Here is a 26,844-nt window from a genome sequence, read left to right on the forward strand (position 1 = left end):
ATTTTAGTACTATATTTTTGTTATTAAAATAACATTAATCAATTGTATTGATGCGTCATGTTATAAGCCTACGGTGTTGGATGATAGAGTTAGTGAGCTACTCCTATTCCATTTGAGTGACTCTGTTTAGTTTTGTCTCCTTAATGATATGAACCCAACACACAATCACTGAGAAACAATTTTATGGAAAAGCACAGAATTTAAAATGTGTATATAAAATTGCACTAAGCTGGGTCAAATTTTGACAATTTCTAGGCATCTAAAAAGACAATATTGTATTTAAATTCTATAAAAAAACTCTATGTGGACTATTAGTAGTATATATATAGTATAGTATGTAGTGTAAAAAATTATAAACAGTCCACAAATATAAATAATATGTATAATAAAATAATCTAAAGCCCATTATACTAGCCAACCACTATAATTATGGGTTTGTTATTTGCTCCCCATATCCTAGTGTCTGTATTGATATTTGTTATCAATCAAAAACTTAAGTATATTGTTGCATCTCGCCATTTATATGGAGTAATTTTTACTAGTAATTGTATTAATAAAATTAGTTCATTATGTCTTTTTGGGATGTACCACGTTATAGTTTACTTTCTTTATGCGAATTATCATAAACACTTTTTTTACTAAAATTACTTCATTAATGTTTGTGAAAAGGGTACCCGGTAAAAGGAGTTGCATATAAATCACATTTTCTTAAGAACAATAAATATATTCTTAATATCTGTGAGAATTAGACATGAACTATATGTATACACAAGACGAAGAGAGAATATACTTTTATATATGCATAGTTGGTAGATTGTGATGCAATACCAACCATTTTTGCAATCATTTATGTCACATAGCTTGACATATGAGTTGTTGAGAAAAGATCACACGAAATCAGGAATCAGGAATCAGGAATGTAATATGTGTAGTTGATATGGAATCAAATCATACCATAGATAGAATGCAATTAAATGTTAATTAGGTTTACTATGTATAGATATAACCTAGCCTATATAAGGTCTCTAGTCTAGTACATTATTTGAATATAAGAGATTGAATATTTCTACCGATTTCTACATGGTATCAGAGCAGAAAAACGATCCTAGGCTCATAAAAGCTTCATCATAGCCCAAAAATACCAATTCTCGACCTTTTTTCAGCCAAAACCAAATCCAGAAATCGAACCCTACAGCAAAAAACATGTCAGATTCAGAGGAAGAAACCAAACCCAATCCAGATCAGACAAAGAGTTTGAGAAACAGTAAGAGTATCACAGTACCGTTCAAGCTGAACGGCAAAAACTACCCCTTATGGTCAAGACTGATCAAAGTGAAGATAGGAGGCCGGGGGGCCTATGCCTACATCAGAAACGAACCTCCGAGCCCCAGGAGCAAGGGCTTTGAGGAATGGGAGGAGAATGATCTCATAGTGTTCTCCTGGATCATGGATAACATTGACGACGACATCATCTCCGATTTTGCACACCACCAAACATCAAAGGCGTTGTGGGATAGCCTCGCCGTGACATACGAAAACAAGGCAGATAAGTATTTGATTTACGATCTAGAGGAAAAAGTAATTGCAATCAGACAGGGAAATCTGGATTTAGAGACATATTACCTGAGGATCCACGGGACAAAGGGATCAACCAATACAGAGCACATTCGAACGAGAAACGCTTGGTGAAGTTCTTAACATGGTTGAATCAGGAGTATGATTCAATCAGATGAGAAATCTTGAAGGAAGATCCTTACCCATCAGTGGAGGCTGCCTACGGGTGGGTGAAGACGGAGGCGGCTAGACGTCGAATCATGCCACCGACATCCGCCGTACCCACCGTAGATGCCAACGGCGACAAAGCCGATTCATCACCTGGGGGAATCGGACACGGACTAGCTGCACAGAGCAACCTCCCACCGTACCGGAACGGGCCACCGCAATGCCCCGCAGCCACCACAGCCACCGACCGACCAGGAAACAACCGCCCCGACACTTCGAAATTATGGTGTTCTCATTGTGGAAAACAAAAACACACATGGGAAACCTGCTTCAAACGATTGGGGTATCCGGAGTGGTGGGAGGAGCGACAGAAGGCAAGGGGTGCACCGGCTCAGGCGAAATTCACTGCGGGAATGAGGGACGGCGAGGGTCAGTCACGACCAGGCGATGTCGGAAATCAGAGGGAAATAGCAGGTGGCAGCGGTGTACGAGGTGCCGGAAACCTCACCGAGCGGACAGGATTTGGAAATGGCAAAAAACGGGCGACGACGCATCAACAAGGAGGTAACCAAACCCTAATAACTCCAGTATTTTATATTTTAAACCACATAAGTTTGATATATTAGAAAAGGGACCCCATTATGTGAAAAATCGCCCCCCTGATTTGCTGAAATATAAAAATGACCCCAAACATTGGCAGAAAATCCGAATGAACCTCAATACATGTAATTATGTGTCAGAAAACCCCTTTGCACCCTTACAAAAAATTTCCGCTGCATTCCATGTTGAAAATATGACTGATACGCATATGAGGGGGTGGATTTTTGATTGTGGGGGGACTGATACTATGACTCCGGAAAAGGATGATTTTGTTGATTTTAATGATGAAGTTACTAAGACATTTATTCGGACTCCTAGTGGCGAATTAATTACTGTTGAAGGCTCCGGGACTATTGAGATATCTCCTACACTTTGTCTTAGGAATTGTCTATGTGTCCCAACATTATCTCAACGACTGATGTCTATTAGTCATGTAACCAAGGAATTGAATTGTACTCTTCTGATTCATCCAGATTTCTGTATCTTGCAGGATATTCAGACGAGGAGGATTATTGGGCGTGGCACTGAGAAGCATGGACTCTACTACGTGGACGAGATAGCTCAAACTGGTAGTGCGATGCTGGCTCACGGATCCACGAAACAAGAGACTTGGCTCTCGCACCGAAGACTAGGACACCCCTCCACTGGTTATTTTAAACTTCTTTATCCGAACATTTCTATTCCTACTAACTTTGCTTGTGAAACTTGTGTTTTGGCCAAGAGCCACAGACAGTCGTTTAAACCTACAAATACTAGAATGAATTCCATGTTTTCTTTAGTACATTCTGATGTGTGGGGGCCTGCCCCAATTATTGGTGGAAATGGGTTTAGATATTTTGTGATATTTGTTGATGATTGTACTATGATGACATGGGTTTATTTTATGAAATATAAGTCTGAAGTATTCGATAGATTTGTCTCATTTCTCAAACTTATCCAAACACAGTTTCATACTACCATTCAAACCCTTAGGTCCGACCATGGGAGGAAATTTATTAACAGTGCCATGACCCAAGTCTGCAAAGACAAGAGAATAATCCACCATGAATTGCAATTTTTTAGAAACCGAATTCTTTTACCACCAATCCCACCTTAGTAGTCAGGGGGAGAGTGATCCAGGTAGTACAGTGGACTATCTAAGTTGAGTTATGCCAGTTCCAAACTCTTCGATTGAGGATCCACCAGAACCCGCTGTCACTACCGCCGAGCAGGTCTCACCACAAGAGTTAGCTCATCCACCTCATAATTCTCCTCTGACGATATCCGAGGTAATTCCTGAGCCCGATCCCAATTCTATATCGGTTTCCACTGACTCGGTTGACACAGAACCTCGAGAGGAGGACAATGTTGTTGATGGAGACACAGGACGGTATACACTTCCCTATCGGAGTACAAGGGGAGTACCACCAAAACGATATTCCCCAGAAAAGATTGGCAAGAAGAGTCGCTATGGAGTGGCAAACTTTGTGGAAGGAAATCTAACCAAAATGGCCCGAGCATTTGAGGCTGCATTGTATGAAGAGGAAGAGGTTCCATAGTCAGCCGAGGAAGCTATGAAAATTAAGCACTGGAGAGAAGCAATGTTTACTGAAATGAAGGCATTAATGAAGAATAATACGTGGGTGAAAGGAAAGCTACCCGAAGGAGTGAGGACTGTTAGGTGCAGATGGGTGTTTACTATTAAAAGAAGGCCAGATGGCAGATAGAAAGATACAAAGCCCGACTTGTGGCAAAGGGGTACACCCAGACGTACAACATAGACTATGATGAAACCTCTCCCCAGTGGCAAAGATCAACACCGTAAGAGTTCTGTTCTCGATTGCCGCAAATAAGGATTGGCCACTTCATCAGTTTGATGTGACCAATGTCTTCCTTCATGGAGAGTTGCCAAAGCTAGTATATATGGAACCTCCACCTGGGTTCACGGAAGAATTCCAAGATGGAGTGATCTGCTACCTAAAGAAGACATTGTATGGGCTGAAACAGTCTCCACGTGCATGGTTCGTAAGATTCACCGAAGTGATGAAGAAATATGAGTACAAACAAAGCATCTCCGACCACACTCTGTTCCTAAAGAAGAACGATGGTAAGATTACATGCCTCATTATATATGTCGATGATATGATCATTACAGGTGATGATACAGAGGAGATAGTCGAGCTAAAGAAAAACTTGTTTCAAGAATTTGAGATGAAAGACTTGGGCCTTTTGAAGTATTTTTTGGGAATAGAAGTCCTACGATCAAAGAAGGGGATATTTTTAAATCAGATGAAATATGTATTGGACTTGCTAGCCGAGATTGGGATACTAGACTGCAAGCCAGCAGACACTCCGATGATCCAGAATCATGGACTACAGATGAAGGAAGGAGCCAAACCAACAGATAGAGGGAGATATCAGAGACTAGTTGGGAAGCTGATCTATCTTTCCCACACAAGGCCGGACATCGCCTATGCTGTAGGAGTTGTGAGTCAGTTTATGCATGCTCCTCAAGAAGAACACTGGGAGGCAGTTTTGAGAATGGTTCGATACTTGAAGGGGACGACTGAGCACATGCTCATATTTGAGAAACACGGGCACATGGAGATACATGGATTCACTGATGCAGATTGGGCAGGGAATCCGAACGACAGAAAGTCAACCGCGGGATATTTTACCTTTGTTGGAGGTAACCTGGTTACATGGAGAAGCAAGAAGCAAAAAGTTGTGTCACTCTCCAGTGCATAGGCAGAGTTTCGAGGAATTAGAAGTGGGTTGACAGAGGTATTGTGGCTAAGGAAACTCATGAACGAATTGGACATGTGCCCAGTCCAACCGTGTAAACTCTTTTGTGACAACAAGGCGGCAATTAGCATTTCGGAGAATCCGGTGCAGCATGATCGAACCAAACATGTTGAAGTAGATAGGCACTTCATAAAGGAGAACATCGAAGCAAAAATAGTTGAGATGCCATACGTCAAGTCCGAAGATCAACTGGCTGATATCCTGACGAAGGTGGTGAACTCGAAATCATTTCAGGAAGTACTAGGCAAGTTGAGTATCGGAGATCCCGTTACTAAACTTGAGGGGAGTGTTGAGAAAAGATCACACGAAATCAGGAATGTAATATGTGTGATTGATATGGAATCAAATCATACCATAGATAAAATGCTATTAAATGTTAATTAGGTTTACCATGTATAGATATAACCTAGCCTATATAAGATCTCTAGTCTAGTACATTAATATAAGAGATTGAATATTTCTACCGATTTCTACATGAGTCACTTAGTATATAAGATTATTTAACTAATTTAGTAAAAATATTAGTATGGTTTTTACAGCTTAATAGGCCTATGAATGAATCAAGGATTGAATATTACAATTATGTACAATTATAATTTACACAAGGGTTCTTGTATTTTTGCCGTTTTCGTTAGAAGGTTGATAATCTAATGTGTCTACGGTCTGTCAATCAAATTTGCCAACGTGATAATATTAGTTAGTAGTAACTAGTAGTAACACATATTTGGGTGAGTTTCATACATAATCTCTTATTTTCTTTTCGTTTAAGGAATAATAATACAGATTTTCTGAAAAAAAAAACACTAAATTAAAAACATATACTCCTACCTTCCATATAGTCACAAATGAAATTATAATAAAATAATCATAATTTTATCTCCCTATCCCTCTTAACATTCAAATTGGCTTTTCCCTCCTTTACTTTTTTTTCTAATTTTTTTTTCTTTTCTTTAATTACTTTCTTTCAAGTATCAAGACAAGAAGAGATGTGGCCATCAACGACTGCAGCAACTGCTTCCTGCTAGTTTTGGTTTTTCTTCACATCTCAACTTTATTCACCTCAAACCCTTCTTCAAATTATACCCATCATGCCTTCATTATATTTTCTCATTGATTTATCATAATACTCCATATACATCAGCAAGTTTCTATTTTAATATACCTGATTTCATCAGATATATAGACCACAACAACACAAATTCATCAACTGAAAGTGCACCAATGAATATATTTACTATTTAGATTTTTATGGTGAATGTTGCACTCTATATTTAGATCTGATCAGATAACTTAGTTATAGAATTCAAGTAAAAGCAATTTTGCAGTTTCATAAAAGATGCAAGCCACATCTTTTTTTGTTTATAAACAAACTAGTAGTTGATGAATTCTTCTTTTATATATATATTGGATTTTTTTTGTATGGGTAAAAAAAGGGGAAAATTATTCACGGTTCATTCATAAGCATATTAATGAATTGAGTATTTATTTGGACAAATATGACAAAAATGGAAGTAAGGTGCATCATACATTTCAGACAAAATAGCAAAACTATACACACGAGAATGGTGAAGAGAAAGAGGGGAATTGTTGGTGGTGCAGATATAATAACTGAAAGTGTATTATAGCGAAGATAAGACACAATATTTCACCAAAACCCTATTCGTTTTCAGAGAAGAGCATTGAATTGGAACTCTAAAACAACACTGATGATGAATTAAAAAGCAAAGATAAAAGAGAGAGAGAGAGAGGAAGATGGAACTCGGTGGTAACAATGGAGGCTTCCACGGCTGGCTACCGCACCCTCCCAACAACTAGCTCCGGTGAGCTCTTCAATTAGGGTTTCTACTTTTCCCCCTTTTTCATTTTTTTGTTTTGTTTTGAGCAGGAGTGGTATTTTGCTAAGTCGAAATCTTACATTTTAAAAGCATTATCTATGTGTAGTCTACTCCCATGTAACCTTCACTAAATTAAATCCAAGCTTTCTTAATTTCTCAGAACCATACATTACAAAATAAGGATAAAACAGTAGTTGATCTTTAATGTGTGAAATCATCATTGAGGTGTGATGGTTTCTTGATTGATTTTCCGTTTAAGGAAATGATGAGAAATGTAACTGATTTTTTAGAACAATAGAAGCATTCTGTAAAAGGTGACAAATTACAGAAAACAAGTGGCGAACATGTACACGTGTCACTCATGCATTCACAGACTACTCTAACTCAAGAGGATTTCTTTATTCAGTACTCCACCATTTTAATCACTAGGCCGGCCCCATTTCACATTTTCAGATAATAGTAAATAAATCACTCATTTCTTGTTAATTCCCATTATTTTATTACTCTTTTTTGGGTGGTGGCATTGAAATTATTCTTGTTAATTCCCATTATTTTATTACTCTTTTTTGGGTGGTGGCATTGAAATTAAAGATTTTTTTAATCAACGCTTTGTTATGTTTCAAAGCTACTGATTGTGGTATTATATATGTACATGAAATGGAAATTGGAAAAAAATAAAAAATAGTTACGATTTGAAGGTGCATATATTTAGCTTTGTTGGCTTTTATTGCCATTCCCCGTCTTTTAAAAATAACAACTTTTGAGCAGCAGACACGAACATGCCCCCAACTAAGCAGCGTCCACGGCAGACGAGCCAGAATGCATAGTCCGGGAGCAGGACCGGTTCATGCCGATAGCGAACGTGATCCTGATCATGCGCAAGATCCTGCCTCCGCACGCCAAAATATCCGACGACGCCAAGGAGACCATCCAGGAGTGCGTGTCCGAGTACAATAGCTTCATCACCAGCGAGGCAACGCGCGGTGCCAGCGAGAGCAGCGCAAGACCATCACCGCCGAGGACGTGCTCTGGGCCATGAGCAAGCTCGGCTTCGACGACTACATCGAGCCCCTCACCGTCTACCTCCACCGCTACCGCGAGTTTGATGGCGGGGAGCGCGACTCCTTGCGAGGGGAACCGATCAAGCAGGCCTCCATGGGCTTGCACGGGTTCCCCCCACTCGCGTTCCACCACATTCCCCAGCACCATGCCTTCTTCGGAGTTGCTCCGGTGAATTTCTTCAAGGACTCGCCTAATGCTGGTCCATCCGCAGCCTGCATTGACCCATTCCCCCACCATAAGGAACAATTGTAGGCTTGCACTGCCAATTTTTCAAAAAATTGCTGCTGATTTTGTGCTTCTTTTCTGATTAATTTTGAAATTGATTACCTTCAATTGTGACTGCCTCTGCAATGCTATGCTAATAGAAATAATCAGTTCACCAAAATTTGGCACCAAAATTTTTTTATTCACTAAAAAAAAGGGCTAAGGATATTTTTTAGTGCTATTAAAGACGCTAATTTGTGTGTCTAATTATACCACCAAGGCTTCATAAAATGTTCTTAGTGTCCCAACTACAATTAAGGGACACAAATAGAAACGACCTAAAAGTCAAAAGATTAAAATAATTTTTCTTCAACTTAGAGATGCTTTCTTTTGCGTCATAAATTGTGATTATTTTTTAAAATTTCAAACGCTAGTTATTATGTTTCAATTTTGTGTCCTATTTTTAAAATTCACACACTACTCACACACATAATATATTAGGGGTGGATGTTGAAAAAATTGCTAGTCAGGACTATACTGTATGTATTACTCTCTCCGTCCACTATAGGAGTCACATTTGGTGTGAGTACGAGTTTTAAGAAATGTAATGAATAGTGAGTTAGAAAAGTTACTGTAATATGAGGTCCACTTTTTTTTGTGTATGGGTTTAAAAATAGAATGTGAGTAGAGTGAGTTAGTGAAATGTGAGACCTACTTACTATTTATGATAACAGTGAAATGTGACTCTTATTATGAGACAGATATGACAAAATATAAACATGACTCTTATTGTGAGACGGAGGGGGTAATATAATGTGATAGTACTTACTTATTAAGAAGAAATGAGAATGAAATAGAATGATCATTTTATGTGAAATGAATGACTATTTTTATGTGGAATAAAAATGGGATTCCTAAGAAAAAAATATACCAAGCAAAACTAAAATAGAAAAAATACTATTCCATTTCATCATACTAAGAAAGGCTTAAAATTTAGTTTATATAAATAAATATTTAGTGAGTTAATGAACTTTAATTAATATAGTTTTAAAAAGAGGTACATAGTTATTTCGATATTGCACAATAGTCCGATATGAGAGCACGCTGCAATTGTACTAAACTAGGAGACCCATGGATGCAAATTACCCAAAGCATAAATCTGGTGGGCAAAGCCCCGCTCCTGTTTTTTTACCTGTTTTTATTTCTAACAAAGCTCGAATCATATTTCAAAACAACAAGGAAAATCCAAATAGAAATTCAAAAAATCCCCAAATTCACTATACTCACAACACACATACACTCAGCGGCACGCACATTCAAACCTCGCTGAGCCTGGCGCCTTCTTTCATATGAGAATTCAACTTCAATTTTGAAGTTGGCTGAAATTCCATCAAATTCAGTTACAATGGCGCAGAAGCTGCAGCAGCAGCTCAAGGAGCTGGGATCGAAGCTGAAGGCGCCTCCGTCTTCCAAAGACGCTCTCATTAAACTCTTGAAGGTGAGCCTGCGCGTTTTGTTTGCATGCGAATTTTATTTTGAGAAATTGTTTGGCCTCTGTAAATTGAATTCTGTCGGTTGGAAGCTCCGTCTGTTGATGCATGCTTTTAGTCTGTGGAAGTTGAGCTGGAATTACAATTGGAGTTGGATTAGGGCTTGTTTTAGGTGCGGTTCGTGTTTGTTTATTTTTCTGACCAATTTGAATCCCGTGACTTATCGTGTTGAGATTGTAAGGTTTTCTGAGTTGTGATATAGAAAATATGGCTGAGATTGAGTTCAATTACAAGTGCATGTGTCTGCATTGCGGATTCCTTAGCTTTGCGATTGTTGGGTTGGGAGTCAATTAGGGTTCGTTTTAGGCTCTTGGATCTTTGTGAAGGCTCTCTGATTTTTTTTATGGATAAAGTTGTTGCCTTTAGGGTTGGGCACAGGTCCTTTCTGCTTTTCTTAGTGTATTAGTAGTAATTAATGTATAAGGAAACTTGTTCTGCCCGTAATTGCTTTTACGCTAAAGAAATTTTTTGAAGCAAAACTTCAACAGAAACAAAAATGTTGTCTAATTATATGGCAGGGATCATGCTTCTGCATTGTTGGTTGAAGCTTTCTTTCGAGGTTATCAATGAAAAATGCTATTTGAAGTTACCCAATGGAGTTTGGAGTAGCTATAGGAATGAGATTATGAAACTTTCCTGCTTACTTGATATGAGGTTACATGGATGCTTAAGTAGTTGGTTCATAGTAAATTGATCTCTCCCTCCTCTTGCAGCATGGCGTGACATGCCTAACTGAATTAGATCAGTCACCACCCAAAACAATGTTGGACTCCATGCAGTCTTTCTTGAAAGCTATTGTGAAGCCAGGGCTATTAAAACATCATGACCGAGAAGTAAATCTTTTCGTTGCTGCATGTATTTGTGAAATAACTCGAATCACCGCACCCGAGGCTCCTTATGAAGATGATGTTATGAAGGTGCGTTTGTCTTTTGAAGAAGAAATAGCGAATCAAGATGACATCTCAAGTTTGTGCTTGGTTTTTAAACATGAATATCTATGCTTAGATTCTGATAGTCACTATCTGATCTTTGACAGGACATTTTTCAGTTGACTGTGAGTACTTTTAGTGGCTTAAGTGATATAAATAGCCCATCATTTGGAAGGATACTTGTTATTCTTGAAACCCTGGCAAGATACAGATCATGTGTTGTTATGTTGGATCTTGAATGTGATGATCTCATAAGGGATATGTTCAGTACCTTTTTCACTGTTGCCAGGTATGGCTCTTTTAACTGCACCTAATTTCATCAATTGAGAACCAAGTTTATGCTTGTATTGATGCCAGCTATGTTTGCCACAACTTTTATACTAGAAAGTCAAAGTGCATTAAGCTGTTTAGCTTCTAAATGATTGTGTCAAATATTTTGCCACTCCTTTATTTGTCTAATTTTAGCTGTTTCCTAGATGTTCTAACTAAACCATTATTTTATATAGGATACATCTGGAAGTCCCTTCAAATGAATTTTGGTTACCCTCTTTGCTTTTCTTCTCCCTTTGGCAATTACTGTTAGTTGTTACTAATTTAAACTCTTCCAGTTTGGCATGCCAATTAGGGTCCTTTCAATTCCCTTTCCTTGAAAGGCAGAGAAGTGGTGGGAAAGGTGATGGTTTTGTGATTGCTAGAACATTTTAGATTATGAGTCTTATGACTCAGTTTGGTGACATTTTTTTTTTGTATATGGGTATGTTCCACAAATATTTATCTTGACTACCATTCTTAACCTTTCCCCATGGTGGCAAGTTTCTATTAATTTGTTTCAGTTTCAATATTTTTTGGGAGGGGAGGGGAGGGGAGGGGTGTTGTGGAGGGATTGAGTAGTTATGTAACTTGTGTTTTAACTTTTAATGAAGTCAAGGTGTCTATTCTATGCGAAGTTTGTTGAGATATGGTGAAAGGAGAACGAAATGCAAAGATACATCAATATGTTATTGTAGGTACCATGCATTATCTGTTGAACCTCCTTGTAAACCAAAATTATAGTATAAAATATTTTTGGAATTCCTATAATGTAAAAGAGTAAAGAAGCTAAGGTGATGCATCTAAATTCATGGCGTAACATCAAGATTGCTTTGGAATAAGTTTGTTCTATTATGTGCTTAAGATAGACTTGTGTAGCACTGATGTGAAATATCCGATCCTTGCTAACCCTGTTTCTACCTTTACTACTGCTTGCTTGCTCATTAAACTTAGAGAAACAAACTCTTTCAAACTTGTGAGGATGTTCGTCCTATAAGCTGGCAGTTGATGACTGATCTAGAAAGATAAATGCCTGTACTGGGGTAACTTGATGCTAACTGTACTGATGTCTTGAATTATATTTCACCTTCAGAGATGATCATCCTGAGAATGTGTTCACTTCAATGCAAACAATCATGGAGGTTCTCTTAGAAGAAAGTGAGGATGTACCTGAGAACCTGTTACTTACATTGTTGTCTGTTTTAGGAGGTGAAAATGAGGTGATGTCTCGTTCCTTGCTCCCCCATATCTGGATTTGATGACTTTTCAAATAGGAATGAACTTTGAAGTCTCTGTTTCCAGGATGTCACCATGGCTGCAAGGAGGCTAGCTATGAATGTGGTAGAACGCTGTGCTGAAAAACTGGAACCTGGCATAAAGCAGTTTTTTGTGTCCTCAATGTCAGGAGACAGCAGGTCCCTGAAACCTGAGATGAATTACAAGGGTGTACTCTATAATATCTATCGATCTGCTCCTCAAATCTTATCAGGAGTTGTTCCTTACCTTACTGGAGAGCTACTGGTAATCATACCCATGTGCTTTTAGATATTCATCTCTATATTTTACATCAGTTATAGCATACCTAACCATGCCTTCTCCATTGGGATGAAGATCTGAGGTCATATGCATCTAATTCACCTTCTTTATCTCCTTTTTTATCTGACAAGTTCTTCAAATGAAAGTGGTTTTGGTAATTCCAATATTGTGGTATTGGCTATGCTGATCTCATTGTCAGCGTTTAAAATCTTGACATAAACAGAGTGATCAATTGGAGGTTCGTTTGAAAGCTGTGGGGTTGGTTGGTGAACTCTTTTCTCTGCCCGAGTCTGCTATTTCTGGAGCTTTCCAGCCCGTCTTTTCAGAGTTTTTGAAAAGACTGACTGATAGAGTGGCAGAGGTCAGAATGTCTGTACTTGAACATGTCAAGAGCTGCCTTTTGGTGAATCCTTTTAGACCGGAAGCTCCTCAAATAATCTGTAAGAAATCCTACTCTTGTTTCTCCTATATTATGGACTCTAAGATATTTAATAGTACTAATTATTTTAATCGATTCTTCCAGCTGCTCTTTGTGATCGGTTATTGGACTATGAGGAAAGTGTCCGTAAAAAAGTTGTTTCAGTTGTTTGTGATGTGGTATGTCATACCATTACATCCATACCAGATGAAACTATTAAACTGGTATCTGAGCGCCTTAAAGACAAATCCGTATGTATACCTGTCTCATCGTTTTTCATCATTCATTCTTGCCATCTCCATGCTATTCCATAACAGTTTTTGTGGCTTCTAGCTTCTTGTCAAAAGGTATACAATGGAGAGGTTAGCTGACATATACAAAGCATCTTGCACGAAGAAGTCTAGTGGCATGACAGAGAATGGAGAATTTGATTGGATTGTGGGGAAGATATTGAGATGTTTCTATGATAAAGATTTCAGGTAAGTCATTGAAGTCCTATTTATGTGCTTTGCAAAAATATGACCAATAAATATGAGAATAAGTATAGTGATTAACGCTCTGTGAAGGCAGTTTATTTTGTTTGAAACTAACACCACCGCTAATAAGCTCATGAAGTGAATCTACAATTAATGTTAGTAGGGAGAAGTAGGAGCACTGACCACAACTGGTTTCTAGCTATGATATTTTAACATCCATGCTTTTTGTGTTCTAATATATTTGGCACTGTTATCTCTCTACACAGATCAGATACAATTGAGCCCATCCTATCTTTGAACTTGTTCCCAACCAATTTTCCTGTCAAAGATAAGGTGAAAAAGTGGGTTTCTATCTTCTCTGGGCTTGACAAAGTTGAGGTTAAGGCTCTTGAGAAGATACTTGAACAGAAACAAAGGTATGTGAAACATATAACACTATCCTCAATGAGACTTGGGGTTAGATTGGGGTGGGGGATGGTGGTGCATGCGTTTGGGTATACATCAACACTACTGATGCCTAAATACGTTTAAGATAGTCTCATTGAGAGAAAATATGCAGGCTACAGCAGGAGATGAATAAATACCTTTCCCTCAAACAGTTGTCTGAGGTAATAACAATTGGTTCTGCATTCTATCTCTCTGACTATCTAAAGAATCTTGGCAGTTCTTTTGATGAAATTATTGTTCCTTTGCCTATCTATATTTACAGGAAGGTGATAGGGTGGAGAGCCAAAAGAAAATATCATTTTGCTTCCGTGCTATGTCTCGTTATTTTACTAATCCAGCAGAAGCTGAGGAGAACTTTCAGAATCTTGACCAATTAAAGGATTCTGATATATGGAAACTTGTATCTCGACTTCTAGATCCAAACACTAGCTCAATTCATGCCAATAGCTCACGGGTGAGGCTTTAATCTCATGATGATACCATTCTGGTGTCTTTTCTTTTGTTATCTCCCTTTTTTTCTTGCAATAAATTAAACTTAAAAATGCCTCCGTAATCAAATGAGGGGTCCCCAATCTTTCTTGATATTGTACAGGATGATGTGCTGAAACTCCTTGGGGATGAGGATAGACTCTATGAGTTCCTGAGCACTCTTTCTTTGAAATGCTCTTATCTACTTTTTAATAAGGACCATGTCAAAGAAATTGTTCTTGAGGCTGGCCTACACAAATCTTCTGGAAACAACGACTTGATTTTATCCTGCATGACTATTCTTGTGGTATGACATCTACTATTTGTTCTGTTTATGTTCAGACAACTGCTGATGTAATGACATCTTGACTCTGTGGATGGCTGTTCAGTGTTTTCTTATGGAAACCAAGAAGCTTATATGCATTTTGAAACCTGAAATTGCTGAGATGTATTCATATCACAGAGTTTATGGCCTAAAAATGTCAGGAGATGTGGATATCTTTCGAGTACATATTTTGGTTTGGTTGAAATCAAATTCTTCAGATATGCAAACTCTTGTTTGAATTGTGAGGCAAATACAATTTGCAAAACTTCACAATTATTTGATTCTTCCATAAAGCACGTGGTACATGCTATATTGATCTCCTATGATGGTTTACCATGTATACTTGTAGATTAGAAGATGAAAATTAAGGGTGTGCTTGGCTATGTGAAAGGGGAACTGGAATGAGGGTTGGGTTTGATTATAAAGGAGAATTCGATTCCATTCCCCCCTCCCCCAAAGCTTAGAAGGATGGGGGATTCCTCTCATGTGGGGTATCAAAACACTCTTTTACGGATCATTTCTGATTTCCAAACCTGCACTTGCCATTCCTTTCCCATTCTCTTCCGACCAATTAGCCATGCGCCCTCTAGAGAGTACTACTATTGCACTAGCATTGCTTGTTCCATTGAAACAATTCAGGTTGATTATCATGTCAGATCTCTTTTGTCACTGCAGAATAGTTATGGTTAATGATTGCATGCTTGATCTTCTTAAAGGACTCCTTATATTTCAGGGGAGTTGGTACTTGACAACCTAAACATTTGTAAATCCTTTCTGATGGATGTTTACTACCTGTAGATTCTTGCTCGATTTTGTCCTCTGCTGCTACATGGAATTGAAGAGGACTTGGTACATTTTCTTGAGGACGACAACGAAATAATAAAGGAAGGTACTCTGCATATCCTTGCAAAGGCTGGGGGAACTATCCGAGAACAACTGGGTGTTTCATCAAGGTTAGACTATATAATATATGTTCTAAATTAATTTGATGCCGTTTTTTGTTTATCTTCTTTGGCTGAAACTTTCACTTTCCTTGTAGATCATTAGACCTTATACTTGAGCGTATATGCTTCGAGGGTAACCGAAGGCAGGCCAAGTATGCTGTTCATGCACTGGCGTCCATCACAAAAGATGATGGGCTTATGTCCCTTTCTGTTCTTTATAAGGTTTTATTTGCCTTCTTCTTCTTCTTCTTCTTCTTCTTCTTCTTCTTCTTCTTCTTCTTCTATTTGTCATCATATTGAATTCTCTATTACTTTTGTTTTATTTTCTCGGCTTTCTATGATGCTAAAAGCTCACGACTGTTCTCTCTCCCTATCTATCCCCTGGGTTCTAAATAACTAGAGGCTAGTTGATATGCTTGAAGAGAAGGCACACATGCCAGCTGTACTACAATCTCTTGGGTGTATTGCACAAGCTGCTATGCCAGTCTTTGAAACAAGAGAAAGTGAGATTGTAAAGTTCATCAGAGAAAACATACTGGAGATTGGACATGGACATGTATGACATATTATATTCATGAGAATTTGTGTTCCTTTCTCTTGGTTATTGCAGTTGTTATGCTATACACTTCACTTGCAGATATCAGAAGATAAAGCACCTGATTCTTGGGATGATAGAAGTGAACTTTGTTCCTTAAAGGTTTTTCTGCTACTCTGTTAGATCTTCTCTGAATAGTACGTGTATTGTGAACCTTTGGAGCTAAATGAGAATCAACTTGTACATGCAGATATATGGGGTCAAAGCTCTGGTCAAGAGCTATTTACCTGTCAAGGATGCCCACCTTCGTTCTGGAATTGATGACCTGATTGGTATCCTAAAAAACATTCTAACTTTTGGTGATATCTCTAGCAAGATTAGATCGAGGTATCTTGGCTGTTTATATCTCAAATTTTCTTTTAGGGTGTTGGAGTCATAGATGTCTTCTTCATTTGCCCGAGTAGTGCTAAATGTTTCTGGCATTGATGTCATTTCTCTCTTCGTGTTCCAGTTCAGTTGATAGGGCTCATTTAAAGCTTGCTGCAGCTAAAGCTGTTCTTCGATTATCAAATTACTGGGAGCACAAAATTCCAGTTGATGTGTTTTACCTTACACTGAGAACCTCAGAGGTAGATTGCATTTGGTTAGGAGTATGTAGATGTTTACAGAATAAATTTCCTAATTCTTAATACCTTAAATAGAGTATTATTTTTTTAATACCCTCCCACCCAAATGAATTTGTAGGATAAATTCCCTGAGGTAAAGAAACTACTGCTCGACAAGATTCATCAATATGTAAAGGACAAGGCTCTGGATCCTAAGTATGCTTGTGCATTCCTGCTTGACAATACAACTCAACAGGCAGATATTGAGGAGGTAAAGGCCACTCCAGTTTCTTAACTGACGATGGAATTTAATGCATGGACAGTACATAAATTAATTATATTTTGGAAACTATATTCTAATATTGGTGGCAGATAAGACAACTATCATAGTGTTGATCCTTATTTGAGAATCGATATAACTTAGTGAATGCAGTGTATTAATAATATAATAATTAGTTACACGGCTTTGGTGGGAAAGTGTTATTATTGTGATTTTTCAACATGATTAAATGCTCTTGAAATCAAACCAGATATCCCTGGAGTCTGAACCTTGAAACACATTAGCCCATACACAGTCCTAAACAGTTCTTCTGAAATACCCATTACAAATCCTAACTCACCTATCTTTTATTGTATCTTAACATATTGCTATTGATTAATCTACATCTTGGAAGTTTGACATATATATTGCATAATGTTAACTTTTGACAGAACAAATGCAATTTGAATGACATCATTCAGATGTGTCGACAAGGTAGGGGAAGGCAGGCTTCCTCTCAGACTGATACAGATTCTCCCCCACACAGTCCAGAATACTTCCTCCCATATGTGGTGCATTCTCTTGCTCATCATCCCTCATTTCCTAGTATTGACGAGTCCAGAGATGTCAAAACATTTGAAGAAATGTACAGGTATCTTAGACTGGCAATTATAATTGCTAAATTGAAGTTTAAAGAGCTTAAGTTAATAACATGCAGCTGTAACGTTATTGTAGAACATCCTAATTGTAATTTATTTTCTCTTAGCATGGCAGTAGTTCATAGCTCTATCACTTTAGGTTGTCTTGGTCTTGGACTCTTGGTAAAACAATATACTTCTATCATGGCTATGCAGTTGCTTCTATATTTCCTTAGGCAATCTCGTTTGTCTGAACTCTGAACTTACTACACCTTTTGAGTTTAGTTGGAGAGTATCCATGCAAATGGGTGCTATATTGCAATTTCAGCTCTCAACAACGTTGATACGGTCTTGTGGAGCTGAAATGTAATCTATTCAATTGGCTTTTAGGATTCTTGCAGCTTGCATAATCCCGATACGCCATTAAATAATATGATCCTGAAGAATCACCAAAGCAACCTGACTCAATAATTTAAATGGGTTATAATATGATCATTTGCATGATTCTGATGCACCTCTGGCCTTGGTGGCCATCGGAACTCAAAGCAAACAAGTGCTATGGAATATGAATCTCCAAGCTGAACTTTTTGGAATTATTATTTCCTCTAAACATTTTTGAAAATTAAAAAAGATTATTCTTGTGTAGGAGTGGCAATACTATAGTACGAAGGACACAAATATCATCCTTTGACCCAAACAAAAATAAAAACCAAAACATGTAATATGGTGACTTGTCCTAGAAAAGTTTTGGTTGTTACTCCCTTCACCCAAGGTAAATGAATTGTATACCTTTTTGGGATGTCCCAAGGTAAGTAACACATTTCCTCTTTTGGCAAAAATTAACCCTTTTAATCTCTCATACTTTATTTTCTCTCCTATTTTATTCGCTCCTCCCAAGGTAAGTAACACATTTCCTCTTTTGGCAAAAATTAAGCCTTTTAATCTCTCCTACTTTATTTTCCCTCCTCTCCTCACTTATTTACTTTATTCTCTATCATACTTTATTCTATCTCTACTTAACTCACTAAACATCGCTTCTTAATTCCCGTGCCCAAATTTCTAAGGAGGAATTTCAGTAACATCACATTTTGAATAAGTTGGTCTCATTAACATGTGATTGTCATCAAGTCTAAGCTTTATAAATTCTGCCATTTTTAAAAATTTCGATGTTATAAAATTTATCATCTAAGCCCAACAAAGAATGATTTTGCTACATTTATGGTCATTTTCCATGTATAGTTAAACTTTGTTTGTAGTCGTGATATCTCATTATCTCTTAAAAGATTGTTATTTAATGCCTCAGTGGACAGTTGGCAAGCTTTATGTTGTCTGTCTATATTTCGACTCCATTTAACTTACATACCAATAAGTCTATATTCTTGGTTATATGTAGATCACTTTTCACTTTTCACAAGCTGAAAAATAACTCCCATTACCTACATTCTACACATTTTAAAAAAATTATTCAGTGATTAAATTAGTGGTGAAATTTAAATATACATAATATAATATAATTCAGAAATATCTTAATGCATCTATAACTGAGTGTACTTGTAACTAGAATAGACGTGCGGCATTTAACTGTGCACCTTTTTTCATGTGTGCGCTCGAACATAAGAGGTCTTTTTTTGTTGCGTCGTGAGAACCATTACTTATCAACCTCCAGATTGCTTTTTGATGTCATCACATGCTCTATTACATGGTTTAATTTTCTTATTTTTCTTATTGTTTTGAGAATAAATTCTCTGTTTTCTTGGCTGACACTTAGCTCAAATGATTCATACAAACTTGGAAGATTGCATTTGTTGAGATAATTTTGTGATGGGAAAATGCCAAATGGGATTAAGAGCACATATGTTATCCATGTTATATTATATACTACTTGTTTGTTACATTGATTGGACCTGTAGATGGTTATCATAGAATTTTTATGTAGCGACTTCTTAAAGCACAACTACGTTAATGTTACGATTAATATGTGTGACATGTGGTTACTCCAGAAAGGTATGTCAAGTCAAAATGATTTATTACAGCATAACGAAGTTAATTTTCCTTACCTAGGAAAGAAGAGCATTTAAAGAAAATTGTTTTGCGTTTCGAGGTTGCATTTATTGCTAAGTTATAAAATTATTATTCCCGTAAAAGATTTCTGCTTTTGGCAAAAATGAACTGATTAGGTCCACATCTTTAGTACATCTGTCGTGCCTGGGACAATGCTTACAACTTATGAGAACGTTTGTACTGATTGTATGAAGTGACTGCAACATATTGGGTATACTTGTAAAGATACTGCTACTGTGTGGCATTTCTCGTTCTCCATTTAATATACGTGAATCTGCTTCAGGAAGTCTTATCTTTTCCTATCAATGCTGGTGCATGGAGATGGAGATGGAAAATCTGATGTTAGCATTAGCAAGGACAAGGAGACTCTTTCATTGCTTACTTCTATTTTTCTATGTATCAAGCGCTCCACAGATGCTTTTGATACGACTAAGTCCCAGGTTTGATATTTAAATACTACTAGATTTTTCTTTCATTTTCTAAAGTACTTTTTTTCTCTTGACTACAAAAAATATCTTTCCTCTAGGAAAAGATATACTATAACCTACTTTAGAATGCTTCGAGATTAATTTTTCCTAAGGTGGAATAATTCCAAATTATATATTACAGAATTCGTATGCTCTGTGCGACCTTGGTATTTCAATTGTGAAGCGGTTATCTCCAAATCATGAGGATCTTCATGACTCCAGTGTATCTGTGACCCTACCTGCTCGGCTTTACAAACAACATGCAAAGAAAGATGAAGATGCCTCGCCGGTATGTATGCCATCTTTTATATAAAAATATACATACTTACATAAGCCTTTGTATCTCTCTTGATAAGATGATAACTAATGAGAGAATGGAATTCTTGTCACTATATTTCTCCACATCTGATTGTAGTAAGAAGCAGTTAATGTTTAAGTGAAAACAATTTTTTATTGTTAAGTTTCTGTAAGGGATAGCGGGTGGTCATTTATATTCTATGCTATACACCAGCACCAGCCTTGGCTGGCTCTGATGAATGTCAAACCTAATGACTCGTGTTTTTTTTTTGTGCACAGAAGCTGTTTTCCCCTATTATGCTCATTTATGCTTGGCTAAATGCAGTTCTCTGGATATACTGCATGCTTTGATAATTTGTATCTCTCAACATTCTGTTGGTATTAAGCATTGCCCCAACATAATCCTTTAACACAGTCTATACCTAGATGGCTAAATCATTGGAAATCCAAATTTTTCTATCATTCAGTCATCTGCCATGACATTTTCTCTGTGTGCAGTTTTTTTATCTTTGCCTGCTGCATTTTACTTTTCCATGAAAATATCACTAAAAGCTTTGATGGTGCTCAAACATTGTTGAATTATTATTATTATTATTATTATTATTATTATTATTATTATTATTATTATTATTATTATTATTATTGTTATTATTATTATTATTTTGACTTTGCCTTCTGTGCCTTTATCTTTTTACTTTTTGGGGCAATTGAGTGGGTGACTGAGCTCTGGTCTTGTTGTTGACCCTGCAAGATTATTTTATCTCAAGGCCAAACATATCATCTAACATTTATGAGCTCTTTTTGCTCCAACCATTTATCTGATTGAATATGTTTCTTGTTTCTTATGAACTAGGTTGGTGAAGAGAAGACTTGGCTGGCAGAAGATGGTGTTTTGGCCCACTTTGAATCACTTAAATTGGAAACTAATGAAATTGTAAGTATTAAAACATGTGCTACTGGTATCATATATCTTAGTTTTGGCCTTGTGTGGTAATATAGTCATTTGGTTTCATTTGTCACTTTCAGGTTAATTCCGTACATGCAGAGGATGATATCGTAAAGGACAGTGAAACAGAGGGCAGTGAGATACCGTTAGGAAAGTTAATGAAACGGCTAAAAGCTAAAGCAGCAAAGGCAAGAAAAGAGGCAAAGAATCAGTCTGCACCAACTGGGATCTCCCAAGAAAACGATTTTGATATTTTGAAAATGGTGAAGGAAATAAATACTGATAACCTGGGAACATCTGGCAAGATTGGATCTAGTAACAATGATGAGCATGTTGGGAAAAAGAGGAGAAACATCCACCAGCTAGAGAAGAGGAAAACATTGTTGGATGAATCCAAGGATGTTCCTGTCCCAAAACGTAGGAGAACATCTTCTTCTCAAGCTCACAAATCTCTCCAGACAACTCCTGCAAAGGGTTCTAAAAGGTCTAGTAAAGTAAATCAGGAAGATACTACTGATGTTTCTGACAAAATGGATGAAGATCTTCAATCTTCTTCAGAAGATAACTCAGCACAAGAAAAAATGGCTGAATCTGACTTGTTACTTAGCCGTATGGGCAAGAAATCCAGTGCCGCCTCTAAGCAGAAAGCTAAACGACCTGGCAGAGATAATGCTGAGTCCCTTGATCACTCCCCTGATGCTAAGGTTTGCTTCTAAGTTATGTAATAAGTTGAAGGCCTACAGTTCATGATATGAATTTCATTCTGACTAACTAACAAACAAACTTACTCTTTTATGTGCAGAGGCCTAAGAAAGTCAAAGAAACTGAGGAGGCACCCTCATTCAGTTTTTCAAAGTCGGCGTCACTGAAGAAGAAGAAAAAGAAAAGTGTCTCTGGATTAGCCAAGGTCAGCGCATCAGTTGTGCAATTTATCTAATGAAAGGAGATTATGCATATACATGGTCTTAATGACTGTATATGGACACTAATGATGCCTTTTCCGTATTAAAACGCCAAAGAAGCATATTATCGTCATATGCATCCCAATTTTAGAAGTGATAAGTATAGTAAAGAAACAAACTACATGGGTGATTAATTTGGATCATTGAGCTGTGTTAGTGTTGAGACTAATCTGGTTCACTTTCTTGAATTCATTACATCCGAAATTGAGATGCTGATCTGTTCCATCGAGCTATGAGATGCAGTTTTTAATATTACTGGTTCCATTTTCTTCTATCATGAAAGTGAATGATCCGAAGTTTTTCTCTCCCTACACTTTCCAACATTGTTTCCACTTTGTTTCATTTTTAGTGCACAGCCAAGGACAGTGGAAGCCGCAGTAGCGACTTAATCGGTTCAAGAATAAAAGTTTGGTGGCCAATGGATAAGGAGTAAGTGTTGTTCAATTTGTGTGTTATAAAATATCTTAAGGTGTGTGGAGAAGCAACATTGCAGAATGGAGATGTAGGCATTAAATACTTCAAACCATTGCCCATTAAGCACACTTGATTTTCCTATGCAGCTCTCCTTTTGATCTGAATTAATATGATGCCTGATTTATACCTCTCTTCTCATATATGAGAACATGAGAATCTAGAAAATAGAAAAGAATAAAACAGAAAATTAATAAGGGGATGGACTATGAATTTATCCCTTTTTTTTGCATGATTACATCCACAATCATTTGACTTTCTTTAGCTATAGGTATCTTTTCCCCCTTCATTTGGATTATCAAAGACCTCAGTACTGTTGTTAATGATTTCTGCATACAGTCATCATCAGCTTATTTTTACGTTTTGTTTCAAGTGGCAGACTTTCATGGCAATACTGTTAAATTTTATGTAAATTGTGAGCGATTCATGGCATTAATACTTCTCTGGTATTACACAGATTTTACGAAGGTGTAATAAAGTCGTTTGATACCCATAAAAAGAAACATGTGGTAAGAGACATTTAATACTGTAGAATTAGTTGACTGTGTCTTCTTATAATTCTCTCATCCAGAGTTTATTTTCTTGCCCATTGTTATCAAATATATATCTTTTGATTGGACTCCCAGATAGTATATGATGATGGAGATGTGGAAGTTCTGCAATTAGATAGGGAGCGCTGGGAGCTAGTTGAGAATAATCACAAATCAAAGGTGAATTACAAATATCACTTTATTTTTCTCGTAGAAATGTTTCACTGGTTTAGCATTAGATCTGACAGTGTATATACTCCATTTGCAGCAGCTTGGCTCATCAAAGGGCTCTCGTCCCAAAGGAGGGTGAGTGCTTCCTTCAATAAACTAGGGCACACTATTGTTCATTTTAATCTACATATTCTCTGAAAAATAAATAATTTTATTCGTGCAAATTATATTGCATTTTGTGGATTCATTAGCAAATAAAGTGGATTAAAGATTTATTATAAATAATGATAGTATAAAGTATAAGTTGTATAAAGTGAATAATTTTATATGTTCAAGCTAACTCAAGAAATGAGCTTGCTCAATGGCTAACGAGCCAAATATTTCCATGCTCACGCCTAACTTGCTTAGCTTATGAGCTCCACTAAACAGGCTTGAAAGAGTTTTTACTGAGTTTAGATTTCAGTAGCTTGACTCATTTACAGCACTAGTTACGTCAAGTCAGAGTGCTGGTGTTTCTGTCTCCTATGGAATCTGTAATTATAGTTTTAATCCTACTATATGTCATTGTTTGTATTTTATTTATACACATTATTCAAGTAAATCCATATTTTGGAATATATAGTTTGCATACCCCCTCCGTCCCCTAAAAATAGAAACTTCCTATTTTAGGAATTTCTCTCTCTAATGAGGTGAGACCCATTTTCCACTAACACTTTTCTTTCTTTCTCTCTCTTACTTTACCAATTTTGCATTAAACCCGTGCCCTTTCAAATGTTCCTATTTTTAGGGGACGAAGGGATTATATATTTATCTAAAATCTAAAAATATACAAGTATAGATTTTATTAGTGACTATACCTGATCAATTAATAAAGAACAAAAAATTAATAAAATACGATATTAAGCTATAGTATTACATATTCTTTTGGTGCAAGTTTCGTGCAAATTTTGTGCAAGCCATTGGAGATGGAATTTTGTATTTGGCCAAAATTTTGGTGCAAATTTTGTGCATGCCATTGGAGTAAAGAATTATGGGTCGCCCAAATTCCGCAAGAGATTGATGGGAACATTCACCAGAACATAACATTCCTTTTTGTGCAAATTTTGTGTAATCCATTGGAGATGGAACTGTGGTTTGCCGAAACTTTGCAAAACTTGCACCAAAACAGGGAAAACTGTTGGTGTTTCTGATAGGAAATTGCTACACTTGGGGTCTGTACATTCATCCCAATTTTGGAGTGAGGTGCTGCTTAACTTTATCTCTTTGTGGCATTTTACCTTATGGACACAACAGGATTTTATGTTTGACTATTGCCTTTTTTGGTGTGTTATTTTAATAAATTTCCTGTCTCCATGTGTTTCATCTTTGCAGTTGAATGCGGCTATACTTAGGTCTCATTTCATTTAATTCACTGCAGGTTGTCTGGGCAGAGAAAGAAGTCGACTGGAGGCTCAGGACAAGATGAAAAGTGAGTTTTTAAGAATTGGATAGATGGTTGCTTTTTAAGTTGACAATTACATCTTTTGTATTAACTTACTTAATTATCTGCCTCACATGTGCGTATCTCCCATTATTTCTCTGACAATTTTTTTAACCGAGTTATTTTATTCTGATGTCCTCATTATTGGACCTGCAGATCATCTGGGCAGAAAAAGAAAATGGTGGGAGGTTCTGAACATGTTGAAAAGTTGGGCATGAAGTAAGTTGCTTTTCCTCTATAAACAGGCGCTGAGATGCTCATCTCTTTTCTTTGCAATTAGCTTATGTAAAACTGACTGGCAGATCTCCGCCGTCTCAAGTAAGAGGGAAGAGGACTCCACGAAAAAGTCCTAAAGAGGGTCGAAAAGGTCCAGTGAAGATTACTTTCACTGTGGAAAGGAGAGAAAAACCAGTGGTTGCAGAACCTCAGTCTTCGACAAAGTCCCCGGTTGATCAGTCAGACTCAGGTGATAGATCAATTATTAGTACTTCAATATATAACGGCTAACCGAGTTTATACTTTTCAATGACGGTATTCTTGGAGTTCTCTTCAAAGTTTTTAGTGTTTTTTTGTCATAACTATGATGTTTTACCCACCATACTTCGTCACACACAGTGGCGCATACATATTTGTTGTCAATATTGCGCATTAGGAGAGTTTTTGCACTCAACTTTTTCCGTTTGTATTCCGACAATCCAGAGAAGGAAAAAAATGAGAGGAGTCATAAGAGTGTGTCTGATGAGGAGCTGTCTGATAATGACAAGAAACATGAGGAGGATGCTGAATCAGAAGAGCACAAAGAGGGTGAAGACGACTCTGAAAACACTCATAGTGACCATGTTGGTGGCTCTCCACATGATGCTAGTGAACTGGAGGATGAGGCTGTTTCTGCTTCGGATGGGAAGCAATTAGACAATGACAAAGAAGAATCTGTAGGGGAGTCTGAGGAAGCAGATAACACGGACAGGGACAGCCAACCTGCAGCATCGGATAAGCCTGATAAGAACACTTCTGATTCTGGCTCTGCAGATGCTGAGCCGTCTGATGACGAGCTTCTGGTACTCCAAACTTCATCCATATGCACTTTTACTACTCATGCAAGGGTTTTAAGATTCGAGTAATCTGACTATGATTGGTGTTTCGAAATGCAGAGCACGTGGAGACAACGGGCAGGAAAGAAATAGGGAGACTACCGACATTTATGGTGGTGCTGCGCTTTGATGATTGTAATCCCGATAGCAAAATTAGCAGGACGAGATCTGTGGACCTGAATATGAATAAATTCGTGTAGGTTTAGCACCACAGTAGTGTAGCATAAACCATTGGTTCGTATAGTTGCCGATGCTATGGATTACAGTAATCGGCTGTAGTTCGTATTTTTGAGATTTGTGTGTACAGCTATTAGGTGTATTAACATCTACTAGTTCGTTTTTTGTAGCTCAGTAATCATGATTTGTATGTATGCTTCTAAACTGTATTTTGATTATTGCGTTCAAACGCTCATAGCTATGTTGTGCCTGACGGATTCTTAAATGCAGTCATCTTTTGTTAAGTATTTTTTTTCATTTAAAACATAGTACTATGCCATAAATCAACACATAATTTGTGAAGCACGCAATAATCTTGCTCTTGAAGATGAAATATTAAATAAAGAAGTTTCAAGTTTTCTTAATTGTTACATTCATGCACAAAACTTGTCTTTTGAAGATGTTCAAACAACTTTATTTTAGTAAATTAAGTACATTTTTTTATTTCATATCATTTCTTATTTTAATGAGACAAATATCACCACAAATAAGTGTTTTTGTGCATT

At 37.1% G+C, this 26,844-nt stretch overlaps 1 protein-coding gene and 1 pseudogene across 3 annotated transcripts; both read left to right on the forward strand.

Moving 5' to 3' along the window:
• The first annotated feature begins 5,121 nt into the window (after window positions 1-5,121).
• Window positions 5,122-8,255, forward strand: LOC121776617 (annotated as a pseudogene).
• Window positions 8,256-9,401: 1,146 nt separating this feature from the next.
• LOC121776539 (sister chromatid cohesion protein PDS5 homolog B-like) lies at window positions 9,402-26,583 on the forward strand. 3 transcript variants are annotated; one of them, XM_042173709.1, is made up of 34 exons: window positions 9,404-9,705; window positions 10,471-10,674; window positions 10,794-10,975; window positions 12,089-12,215; window positions 12,298-12,516; window positions 12,755-12,971; window positions 13,055-13,200; window positions 13,283-13,428; window positions 13,692-13,841; window positions 13,985-14,033; window positions 14,135-14,326; window positions 14,465-14,647; window positions 15,464-15,618; window positions 15,705-15,831; window positions 16,010-16,165; window positions 16,247-16,306; window positions 16,395-16,531; window positions 16,656-16,773; window positions 16,889-17,020; window positions 17,461-17,660; window positions 19,991-20,147; window positions 20,317-20,463; window positions 21,325-21,405; window positions 21,498-22,121; window positions 22,220-22,324; window positions 22,729-22,808; window positions 23,308-23,359; window positions 23,477-23,560; window positions 23,649-23,686; window positions 24,969-25,019; window positions 25,188-25,250; window positions 25,334-25,497; window positions 25,731-26,089; window positions 26,183-26,583. In XM_042173709.1, the coding sequence occupies exons 1-34, from the start codon at window positions 9,613-9,615 to the stop codon at window positions 26,213-26,215; spliced, it is 5,031 nt and encodes a 1,676-aa protein (XP_042029643.1). In that variant the 5' UTR covers window positions 9,404-9,612; the 3' UTR covers window positions 26,216-26,583. The 3 variants fall into 3 exon arrangements, 2 of the variants coding, with proteins under 2 accessions (XP_042029643.1, XP_042029644.1); XM_042173710.1 differs by having other exon boundaries at window positions 23,652-23,686; XR_006045320.1 differs by lacking the exons at window positions 23,649-23,686; window positions 24,969-25,019; window positions 25,188-25,250; ... (1 more) ...; window positions 25,731-26,089; window positions 26,183-26,583 and having other exon boundaries at window positions 9,402-9,705; window positions 22,736-22,808.
• The last annotated feature ends 261 nt before the right edge of the window (window positions 26,584-26,844 follow it).

The sequence above is a fragment of the Salvia splendens genome, chromosome 18 (genome assembly GCF_004379255.2).
Source record: "Salvia splendens isolate huo1 chromosome 18, SspV2, whole genome shotgun sequence".
In the NCBI taxonomy this organism is placed as follows: domain Eukaryota; kingdom Viridiplantae; phylum Streptophyta; class Magnoliopsida; order Lamiales; family Lamiaceae; genus Salvia; species Salvia splendens.